This window comes from Talpa europaea, assembly GCF_964194135.1.
Source record: "Talpa europaea genome assembly, chromosome: 3".
NCBI classification, from domain to species: domain Eukaryota; kingdom Metazoa; phylum Chordata; class Mammalia; order Eulipotyphla; family Talpidae; genus Talpa; species Talpa europaea.
This window is the reverse complement of record NC_140069.1, coordinates 58,850,823-58,862,930: the sequence shown is the minus strand read 5'-3', so window position 1 is coordinate 58,862,930 and position 12,108 is coordinate 58,850,823. Positions and strand designations below refer to the sequence as shown.

At 37.6% G+C, this 12,108-nt stretch overlaps 1 protein-coding gene across 8 annotated transcripts in view; it reads right to left on the bottom strand.

Moving 5' to 3' along the window:
- Positions 1-2,063: 2,063 nt before the first annotated feature.
- NSMAF (neutral sphingomyelinase activation associated factor) overlaps positions 2,064-12,108 on the bottom strand; it is a gene marked incomplete at both ends in the record, with an annotated part of 63,663 nt that continues 53,618 nt past the window's right edge. For 7 of the 8 annotated variants that reach the window (XM_084230905.1, XM_084230904.1, XM_084230906.1 and 4 more), the window contains 9 exons: positions 2,064-2,158; positions 3,127-3,236; positions 3,367-3,469; positions 3,863-4,013; positions 4,943-5,026; positions 5,886-6,009; positions 6,681-6,748; positions 7,530-7,597; positions 10,354-10,412. In XM_084230905.1, the coding sequence (XP_084087031.1) occupies positions 2,064-2,158; positions 3,127-3,236; positions 3,367-3,469; positions 3,863-4,013; positions 4,943-5,026; positions 5,886-6,009; positions 6,681-6,748; positions 7,530-7,597; positions 10,354-10,412 (862 nt within the window). Of the gene's footprint in view, positions 2,159-3,126; positions 3,237-3,366; positions 3,470-3,862; positions 4,014-4,900; positions 5,027-5,885; positions 6,010-6,680; positions 6,749-7,529; positions 7,598-10,353; positions 10,413-12,108 lie in introns of all 8 variants that reach the window. The other variant, XM_084230903.1, reaches the window with a different exon arrangement.

The window sequence follows — 12,108 nt, the reverse complement described above, 5'->3', positions numbered from 1 at the left end:
CTCTACTGGAAACCTGATGCTTTTATAAGCCATTATGATTAGGATGAATGATACAGGCTTAGCTTTGGTTTAGAACTGGTCACCTTTATTCTAGATTGCCAGTAGTGCTGTTCATAGTACTTTAGTTTTATGGTACATTTGCATTTTTACTGTGCTCTCAACAGCACGACAATAGTGATTGCTTTTGATAGTTTTTAGTTCTGTGTATGTGCATAGTGTGCGTACGTAAAACACCAATACATAGCACTGGTTTCATTCCACATAAGCATTATACAGTGTATGTATGTTGCAAGAGATTGTGCTGATTATCATTAAATTTTAACTACCTTCACTTAATATGCTTCAACTGTCGCCTTAACTTTGTTAAGCATCTAGAATTAAAGCCAAAATATAACTCTTGCTGCCTTTCTGAAACCTAAAATACACTTCTAGATTAAGCTGACATGTACACTAGCCCAGAACAGTGTAATGGTGTTATATACTGAGCTCTAGCATAGCTGCTTAGCTGCATTTGAGATTTTCTAGTCATTGTGTAATGGAAACTTAATTTCTTCTACAAGTTACTGTATCACTTGCTCAGAAATATATCACTGTATTATTTAATGTAAAAATTATAGTAAGTAGGATAAACTTTTGACTCCCTTTTTTCAATCAAGTGGGATAATACCTAATCTTGGCATTTTATTCTTAACATTATGTAACCTAGTTACTTTGAACCTTACAATAATGTCTTCCCAATAATCAGTCCCATCTCCTGACTCCCCTTCCTGCACACAGAATGGCAGTGACACTTTATTCTGATTTTTGCCTATTCTATTTTAATTAAATATGATAAATAAAGTTAAATTTTAGTTTGTCTGTTATTGCTTCATTTGGAAACACTCCATAGCTTTCACCAAACTCATGTATGACCTAGAAAACAGGTATATAAAATTCATGTCCCAGAGCAGCAGACATCCAGGGGCCCTGAGAAAAGCCCTCTTGCTGAGGGTGTCTGGAAAAGTGCTGCCAGCTCAGCCCAGCCTTGACTTGCAGGAGACAGCAGCAGTTCAGTGCAGCTATTCATTCTCCCTGGCAACACCCGAGAGCTAGGCATGTTTAATGACACTTAAAACTGACTTTGAAAATTCTGTTGCCTGGTATCATTCAAGGGTCCCCCCAGCCACACTGCCTACAAGATAGAGGAGTGTTTTTAAAAGATAATAGAAATATTTTAAATTACATAATTAATGTGGTTCAGAAGCTGACTATAAAAAGGCTACCAGTGTTATTTCTCTATAGCTTACCTTCTTTAACATTTAGGAAAGCAAACAAGGCAACGTTTCCCGTTTATCTACCTTGGTATCTGGATTTGGGTCTGAAGAGAGTTTTAAAACTATTAGAAGAGTATTTACATCACTAAGTATACTTTTCTAGAAGGATCAATACTTGATTTGCTTAAAAGGTACTAGTTGTTTAAATAAGAAAATGAAAACTACTTTCATTACAGAAAAATACTTTTAATGTCGTAGAAAAGATGAGCATTTAATAACTATAATGAAATAAACTGTCCCTATACACAGCAAACTTACTGTTACAAGAACGGCTAGTCCTTCCCCAGGTTCTTAGAATCTGAGGACAGCAGGTTTTAGAAAGTAACCACTCCATGAAACACATACCCAAAAACCTAATGGGCAGCAATTGTGTAGATAAGGACAACAAAATAGAGTGACTCAGAATTAGTAGAGAATACTGCACATTTTCTTGGAAAATTCTAAATTTTTCAGTGCTTTCTGAAAGTTTCTCCAGATATTCTCTTTGCCACCCAAACTTCTGATCAGCCTTGTACTGGGATGATCGTCTGCCTTACAGATGCGATGTTTTCTCCTTAACACTGCCATAGCTGTATGTCTTAAAGGATGGCAACTAATGGCTTTGAATGAAGTCATCGTGGTTTAGACGGCTTAAAACCACAGTGGTAAAACTTCTAATTACTATCATTGCACATTCACCAGTTCACTTAAAAGTTTGGCTTAAAAATACATTAAATAGAGTTCAATTTAATATTTGAAAGGAAAAGGCACTTAATACTGCAATTTCCAGAACATGATTTGTCTGTCTTCCCCTCCTGTGATGATACTGCTACACTGTTCGTTCATCCATACACATGTCACAGCACCTGGGAGAAAGAGACACTATGGTTAGGTAGTAAGTTAACAGGAGGTCCCCAAAGATACACTGGTAAATACTATGTTGTACTGTCTCATTCTTTCAATAAATAAAACTTTGTTGTTTATTACAAGGGACATTTACAGAATAAGAAAGTATTTCAACATAAAACTAATGCCAAAATGACTGGGAGATATGGGGACAGAGCAAAATGCTAATAGTTATGCACCCCTGCAACAAAAGTCAAAAAACACAAGAAGGGAGCAAGTGAATTAGTGTAAGTTTTCCTATTTCCATTTTTATTGGAAGGAGGGTCAAATGTTATTTGAAACTTGTAAGTTGAAGGGAAAAGCATAGGCATATCATTTTAATATTAAAATATAAAATGGGGAAGAAAATAAAGGTGGGAAGTTACTGCTCATACTGGAGGTAACTACTTACAACTGTAACAGAAGAATTAAAATTCATAAATCCTCCAGATAGGAGGAAAATATGCAAATGTTCAAAATGATAAAAACAAGGGGCAGAACATTTATATACACTACAAACACATCCTCTCCTCAATAAAAGGACATGCATCCCAAAAATAAACTAGAGAAAGTTGTCGAAAAACTGGGAAGTAGGAATTGGTGTGGGGGGAAGATTTAGTGTTCACTGTAATTCATTACATTTGTATTGTTTTTTCTCAAAACATTCTGGGTGTATATTTTTAAAAAGCTGATTACAGCTTTTACAATGTTTTTCAATTCTCCACATGGAAGTTTATGTAGAAAATTCCTTTTGGAAGTCTTGTTAACATAAATCTAAATCCTAAAGTACCCAAGAGATACAGATTACCTGGCCAACCAATGCTGGAGGGAATGTTCCAGCACGGGTAGCTCATGGGAATGGTTTCTGCTCAGAGGAGTTACTCCCTGATGGGAGAGACAGGTTTGAGTTCAGTGTTTTAGAATGAGATAGAACTGCATAACTGCTCACCTGTGTGGCCCTGTATTCTCTCACTGATTTTTCCTCCAAGGAGGTCCCAAACAAACAGTTCGCCAGACTGACTTCCAGACAAAACAGAATTTCCATCCCAGACAAAGCATCTGCAAGAATATTTTCAAAAACAATTATCATGCAGAAAGGGTTCTCTCACATGTCAGTGCAAGCAGAGATGACATGATCTGATTGTGAACTTGTAAACATCTTCACCACTAGTAACTCAAGAAGATATACCTCTGGGGCTCATCTGAAGGCAAAGAAGAGATGAGCATTCCTGTCTGCACATCTATGACATTTAGACAGCCATCTTCTCCTGTGCTGAGGACATGGCGACTATCTGTAACACGAGGTGAAGCAGATACAGGTTATAGCTTGAGATGTGTATTTTAGATGACTGAAATTTTTATTTCTGAATTCAGTGGCTTAATCGCCACTTGCAATTTCCTTGAGCTATCTGTACTCAGTGAATGACTTCCTGTCTTTAAATATTTGAGATACTAGGATGCTATGACTATTTGGTCATGAGTTCATTTGTATCTTAAGATTTATTTAGTGAGTTGACAAATTAATAACTATCCAACATAGCTTTTCTACTAGGTACAAATTCTGCAGCCTTAGATATAGGCAAAAGTTTTTATAAGCAAAGAGTGTTTTTTCTTTTTACATTTTTGTTGTTTGGATTATGAAAATAACTACAATTTCCCCTGGTATCCTCTGTACTAAAAACTACCTGGGCTAAAAGCAGTATCATATACAGTCCCTGAATGGCATGAAATCTGGTGCAAGATGGTTGCCTTAGTGAGGTCCCAAATATTCACTGTGCCTTCTTTGGTGCCTGAAACCAACAGTGTACTTGCGGCGTTTAAGCTGATTGTATCTACCTAAGAAAGAAAACACACTGTTAAGTACTGCATTTAGAAGTATGGTCATTAGCTATATTGTCCTAGGCCAATTCAAATACATGGATACAGTGGTACAGTTACTGCACATGCATTGCAACATCACATACTGAATGATTATTTAAAAATAAAATTCTTGATATGTTGGTGATATAATGAATTATTGCTATGATAAATAAACACTTTTAAAATAGCCTAAAATTCACAGTCTCAAAGAGCTAAAACTTCATGAATAATAATTTGTGGCTAGGAGCCAAACTTCCTGGAGTCAAGTCTGATCCATGATATTTGAGGGATTATGGGGATAAGGGAAATCTCTCCAGGTTATACCTGCAGACCCATCTTGAATCACACACTGAATATTATCTCTCAATCTCAGTCTATCAAAAATGCAAATTAGACAGCAATTTGTGACCTTAGAGAAAGGCAGTACTGAAAACTGCAGAAAATCCAACAATGTGACCCTGTAGAAACAGAACAAGTGAAAAGAACAAAGTGCCAGCCTTGATTCTGCCCCAGGCTGCTTCCTGGGTATCAAGTCAGTGTCCTCAGCTGTTGGGTGGGTGTCATCCTACACAGATGGTCCCTTTCACCTTCGGTGTCAGAACACAGGACAGATGATGTGCCCAATCTTGCCCCAAATAGTTTTAAGATATCCAACTATTCACTGTCATGCTCAAAAACTGGTTCTGGAAATCTAGTTGGATAGTAGCTAATTCTCAGAGAAAAAGCAAACTGCAGAACAAAAGACAAGACTTGGAAATGCAGTCAACTCAACAAAACAGAGTATTTGATAGCTTCCAGTAAGCAAAATTTGAAAAAAAGATCATAAATACACAAAACCAAGAATCTCCACCTTGTCACCCCACACTTAAACTTAGCTTTTGAAAGGTTTTGTTGTTGATACTCACACCGACATCATGTTCTAGCTCAGCCAGCAAGTCAAACTGGTGTTTTTTGGTGCCTGGCATTTCTGCAGGAACACCAGACCACACCTGGATTGGAACATATTGCAAAGGCCATTTTCAAACATTTATAAGAACAACATTTCTCACACATTCAGGAAAAACTCTCTTGACTAACCAACTTGCATTTAACATAATTGCCAACAAAAAGCAGCTGCCGTGTACTCTTGGCTCCTCCCCTGGCACATGGCTGCCACCACGTGTCTAGCAAGTGTCCACCATTTGTACCTGTGTGTTTCTATTACTTGTACTTGCTATTGTAATCATGTAGTTTTTTGTGTGGATGAGGGATTATGTGTGTAGAAGTGTAGTGTCAATGTTTTCAGAAGACTAAAAAAATGGCAAGTTACCAAAAATTTACTGAAATCAGATATATGTAAGATCTAGAACAATGGGAGAGAGATTCTGAAAAACTAAGAAATTTTAATGGTTTTCTTTTACACATATCAGACAGTGAAGATGATGAATGCATGTGTCGTCTATGCAGGAAAATTGTGTAGGATTGTAAAGAAAATGGTAAGAATGTCCCTACATAATAGAATGGCGAATGGATGTCCATTTGTATGTTCTAACGTTAAATAAAATGCTCCATCTTTTATTGATTCCCCATGTTAACTTGAATTTTTCTGATCAACTACTAGTTCCAATCATGTTACCTAAGGACTGATATTACACATTTCTCTGTAACCCTGCTATCTAATGTCTAATGAACTTAATAGCAAGAGCACATATTGAAAAAAAACACAGGCAATAAAATTCAATATTCTTACATATAACTTAACATCTTTGTCATATACAGTGAAGTGACTGAATACAATAATATGTAGTTGAATGATTTATAATATTTGTATAACCCCAATTTGTATTAAGTTAGAAATTATATATAAACCTTTACTGTAGAGTCCCATGATGCAGAATATAGCCTGTTGTCATGCCAACAGATCTTACTAACAGCATCATCATGTCCCATCAATGTGTCTTGGCATCTTCCAAATGCTATGGAATAGAAATAGCTAATATAATAAAAGATAAAAAGAATGATCAGAACAGGATTCCAGCTCAATTTTAAGACTCTTAAAACACATACTCAGGAAACATCAATTCTATACTTACTAGGTATCAGTAGAATTATATATTACTTGTCATGTTATTAAACCAAAATACTCAAAATCTGAATTTAAAAGTAGAAGTGGGCCTCCCTGGTGGCACAGGCAGTTGAGCACTGCACTGTGAAGCTATCCGCGCCACATGGCGCAGCAGATCTCTCCCGTCTCGCCCGCTAGTCCCCTCAGCAGTGTGTTTCATCAGTCTGCCTGTTCTGTTCCCCACTCTGTCTCTGGTGAATCCTGTCACCCTCCCGCACATCTGGCCTGTAGCCCGGTTCTTGTATAAATAAATAAATATTAAAAAAATAAATAAATAAAACTAGACGTTTCCAGGTCTGGTTGGTTCATCTGTGTTGTTTAACTCCATTTAAAACTTAAAGAAAAAAACTCCAATTGGAGACTGTAGATTCAAATAATCATATTCAAATCCATCAGTACTGTCCTCATCTCCTATTATCTGTTCCTTTTTGAAAACAATACAGTAACCTGCCAATGATTCTGTCTTATCCTGCCTCACATCCACAATAGTAGTTACACTGCAAGTGCAATTACAAAGTTGTGCAGACAAAGATACATACACATTATTATCCCACGAAGAACTAATGACAGTGGCATCTCCTGGTAGAAGTAAACAGGATGATAGAGCCTGAAATACAAATGATTCCACACTAATAATTTACATTAGCAAATTCCTAATGTAGTAAAACTAGCTGTTTTTTCAGTTCCCCTAAAATTAATGCTCAAAATTCTGGAGATATTGGCATTCCTCATATTTTGCCAAGTTTTCTCAACTGGCTAATTTCAGATGCCTAGTCGTCTCCCAAATGTAGGAAAGAAGGTCAAAGTGTGCCAGATGCAGTAGGATCTAGCCTGAGGATTTCCAGGTCCTTCCTGCCCTGCACTGGAGGGACTCCTATCAACACTGAGTACTTCTCGTGGGGGAGAGTGGGCTAGGGGTGAACCTCACAAATGCAAGACCCTCTCTGGCTCACAGACCTATGTGGGTAAGGAAAACCTCCAAAATGCTTTAGGGAGTTTCAAGATCTCTCAGATGATTTATATTAACGTGTTTTTTCAGAAATTGGTTTTCTACATTAGGCATCCTACCAACGCAAACATGTGTTAAGTAGTATAAGTAGCCCATAAACATTTAGTCTGTTAGTTCCAAAAAAGGAATGATTTATTGAGGAGAATTCTACTAGGTAACTCTTCCATTTAGGCTATAAGGGAAATCACAATATTATGAGAAAGAGGCAACCTACAAAAATATAAATTTTATGTAGAGGTGATCTAATTAAGGCATTCTGTAGCTATCACAAAGAAATAAACTAATTGTTTTGGAAGAAGCAGAATATCATTATATGTGTGTGTATAAAACAGTTACATGAATTTCTTTGATAACACATTTAAAATTAAAATAAACTTACCATATTAGAAAAAGATATACTTCTTTGTAGCATTTTAGATTCTTTAGAAAACATCTTCAAGGTTGAATCTAATTTAATAATGAGAAAGGAAATATATCAGAAAGACTTCCTGAGCCCTAGAGTTGACAGATGGCTTCCCATCTTGCTCTTTAGGACAACAGGCAGTAGACTCCTGAGGAGTCTTGGGGGTGGTGGGCCCAGATGACCTAAGGCCTCATCCAACAGTAGAACTCCATGATCTAGTCTCTGTATTACAAGGAAATAAATCTCAAATCCTGTACAGACAAGGAGTACCGGTGATATTTCATCATGAATGAATGCAGAGGTAAGCCTAAATAATTGATATAAGCCAAAGGTTGGAGGAATAAAATAGCAATTCTAATATTAAGGAAAACAAAAAGATGTTGGCAATGTAAGTTTTCCTTAAACAATAACCGTCCAATTCTTATGCTGAATTAGCATTTACAGGAAAAAAACCACTAACTTTGTAGACAATAAACTAGCAATCAAAATGTCAAAGCTTTTAATGTCCTGGCCTAAGAGAGGCTTTCAATATTGTTCACTACAACCTCAAAATCACAACAAGATACCATCGTATATCTGTGAGAATAGCCCATATCAAAAAGACCAGAAACAAGGGGTAGTGAGGGTGTGGAGAAAAAGGAGCCCCTTTACACAGCTGGTGGGAATATGAACTAGTCTAGCCCCGATGGAAAGGTGCATGGAGGTTTTTCAAAAGTTTAAAAATGGATCTGCCATATGACCCAGCAATTCAACTCTTATGTATGTACCTGAAGTGGGGGTTCCTATACTTCCAAAATATTAGCAATGATGTAAACCAATGATAATTCAATAAAAAACTAAAATGAAAAAATCAAGTCTTGCAAATCACAATATGCTCCAAACATTCCACATTTTAAATATACAATAATACATGTCTAAATTTGTACATACAAATAAGTAAAATATCAAAACCAAACTTTAATTTCTTCTGCACAAATTTAATAGTTTAACCTAACTTTTATAATACCAACAAAGTCTTGAGACTTGAACATCAATCTAAATAAGACATTCTCCAGCGTTAGCTTGAAAAAAACACCAGGAGAATAAGTACAATATCACCTAAGCTTTTCTCTAGTGGGTATGATGAATTCTGATATTCTTCCTAACTTTGCTTTTGATTCAATAGATGTCCTTTCTACTAGGCAATTCTGAGTATTTACCACAAGCTTATTAACTTTGGGCATGCATCCTACTGTACCGTACGCCAGCCCAGTCTGTAAAGGTGCTTTCCTTTAAATCACACTCCGTCCCTATGCTAGTGGGGATCCTATCGAAGAATGCCACGAGTGCTAGTCTCAGGCGGTGCGTCCCCACAATTGCTCTCCTAGCTAAACAGAAACTGCAGATCTGAGGAAGAAATGTAACTTGGGGTGATGATCACAATACATATAAACCAGTATTGTGAAGTATTAAAATTTACAAGTGAGAAGAACAGAAAAAAAAAAAAGTTTTTATCTTAAAAAGAAAACAACTCTTTGTATTTGGCAAATTCATAAAAAAGCAATACAATGCTGAGTAAGTCTCAGGGGTGTAAAGCCCCAATTTTCCAGATCTCATGTTTACAAGGTTATACAGCACGACAAACTTAAGGATTAACAAACCGCGCTACAGACAAATTCAGCTAAGAACACAGACTGCTTACAGAGAAAGCATTCTGCTTTGTATTATGCTTGCAAACCCAACAAGAATCTTGGCAAACACGGGTGTTCCTTCTTTCAGAACATCATCTTAGTGACCCCGACTCAACTGGGTGTGAATTATTTACTCTGGTCCACAGTAGAATGACTTTTTATTCTTTGTGGAAAATTGTTTCATGAATTCTAAGATAACATTTCAAAGAGAAAGGAATCTATGTCGCAGATAATAAACCTATTACAGAATCTGAGGGGATAACTGACTTAACTAGAAGTGCTTAGTTGGATCAACACCATTTCTTAACTTACTGGCTAAAAATTATAATTGCCTGTGATAAAGACCAAACATCAAGTAGCCCCAGAAACAATCAGCTATTAACTCTGTCAAAACAAGCTGTCTGAAAACCTAAGCAGGAGAGCTGAGACATTACTCTTCACCTTCACACCTTCAAGAGCCCTACCACGGTGACCTGAATGTAACAGGGAGAAGATATCCTTTAACATATGATATAGACTATCAGGGAAAGCAATGACGTCTATATAGTAAGAGAAGTTTTATGCTTAGTCCTTTTTAAGATCAATACAGTCAGAAACAAGTCATATCAACTAGCTACTATAGGAGTTTTTCATTATTTTGATAATGTATAAGCATATGAACAATGTATGAATTAGATTTTGAGCAGTCTACCATAGACACCCTGAATTATATACTGAATAACAGAAGCAAAAAACTAGACAGCAAATCTGCATGTTTACCCTCTACACTGCGTTGTCTAAGGTGCCCATGTCAGACAAAGCTGTTGCCACCCTCTGCCCCTTCTCTCTGCTCACAGACAACTGCGGCCGGCACACAGAACTCTCCCAGCAAGGGGAAAGGCCCTTACAAGCAAGAGATTGGGAGACAAGATCTTTCTGTCATAGCCCTTAAATTTGGGGGAATTATCAGCAACAGAAAGGCATTTCATTATTGTTTTTGTCAAAGTAAAATAAAATAGCATGTAATATGCCACAGATTGCTCAAAATTTGTTTTATATGGAGGCAGCACATGCAAGTTTAATACTTGACTGAGTGGAAATCACACACTTTATGATTCTAGGTAAATCACTCTTTAGGTAGAAACACATACCTTGAGATGTTGTAAAGACTGAAGACCCATTGCAAGAGACAGCTATTCCAGTAACTGCCCTGTTTATAAACAAAGTTTTATAAATTATTATCAACCACATACTAGGTAGGACACTGGTCTGTTTCAAATGCTGTATTTAATTTTACCAATTTTTTCTTCACAGCTGTCTGCCAGTTCTGTCCCTGCATATACCTGCCAATATATCACTGCTTGGTCACTTCTACTCATGTTTTGGCAATAACTGTGGCCAGAAAACATTCCTTCTCTTAGCTTTGCCAGATGCCAATTTACCACTCTGGTAGTTGGAAAACTAGTAATGCTTCTTCAATTCCACCTTACTGGACAACACCAAAATGACTAAAAATCCTCTTTATAATCACATCACTTGCTTCATTACTGAATTGAATTTACCTAGCTCTGTTCCATGATATCATTGTCTCATTCTAGCACGTCCTCTGAAAGGTTAAAATTCATGCCTTCCTTGACTTGAATTACAAGGCTCCTTTCTATGTGCCATTTAAAGAATTGGGAAGAGGGTCTCCCTGGTGGCATGGTTTAAGCACAGCACTGTGAAGCTATCCGCAGCTATTGCAGCACACGTTCAATCCCTGGCCGGCCAGGGAGCTACCCACATGGCATAGCAGACCTCTCTTTTTTTTTCAAAGATTTATTTATTTATACAAGAACCGGGGTATAGGCCAGATGCGTGGGAGGGTGAGAGGATTCACCAGAAACAGAGCAGGGAACAGAACAGGCAGACTGACGAAATACACTGCTGAGAGGTGCAGCAGGCGAGACAGAAGAGGTCTGCTTGCTATGTGGGACCCTTACCGGCCGGCCAGGATTGAACCAGTGCTGTAGAGGCTGCGGACAGCTTCACAGCGCGGCGCTCAACTGCCTGCGCCACCAGGGGAGGCCCAGACCTCTCCTGTTTTGCCCGCTACTCCCTCAGTAGTATATTTCAGTCAGTCTGCCTGTTCTGTTCTCTGCTCAGTCTCTGGTGAATCCTCTCACCCTCCTGCACATCTGGCCTGTACCCTGGTTCTTGAATGCATAAATAAATAAATCTTTAAAAAAAAAAAAAAGAAAGAAGAAAAGAAAGAATTGGGAAGAAAAAAACTATTGTCATAATGAATTAGAGGGAACTACTCATTTCTTTTTAGGAAGCTATGCTGTCGAAGCAGTACAACTGGTCTTGTCTCTGGACCTGGGTTTTCTTATCTGTAACCGGAACGAGAAGGCGATGTCAGTGCTTCTCAAGCCTTTCTATCAAAGTACATCATCACCCTTAAGGATAGAAGACAGGGAACACTCATAACCCCTTTGGGACAGACAGCAAGCCTGATTTATAGGATGTTATATGTATTATTTTAAAAATTCATGAACTTTGCAATCTACTCCCTTCTCTATGTTTGTTAACATTTGTTAAAAGATATAATTTCCCTATAATATCAGTCCATAAATTCAAAAGTTGGGAAAACTATACCATATTTCTCCCATGGCCTCACACCATCAAAGAGAGCAGGTACCCCAATTTGAGAGGCACAAAACTACCTGCTATGCCTGTAAACCCCACCTCATGCTCTAGAACAGCAGATGTGGCAGTGACAGCATGGCAGGTCAGCTCAAATCCTTTTGTGGACTTTGCCTTACCACATGGACTGCAGCTGAGTAATCACTATAGATATTTTGGAAGGCAGAAAATAAGACAACACTGAAAAGGAACCTTTCCCTTAACTTAAAATGGCTTCACCC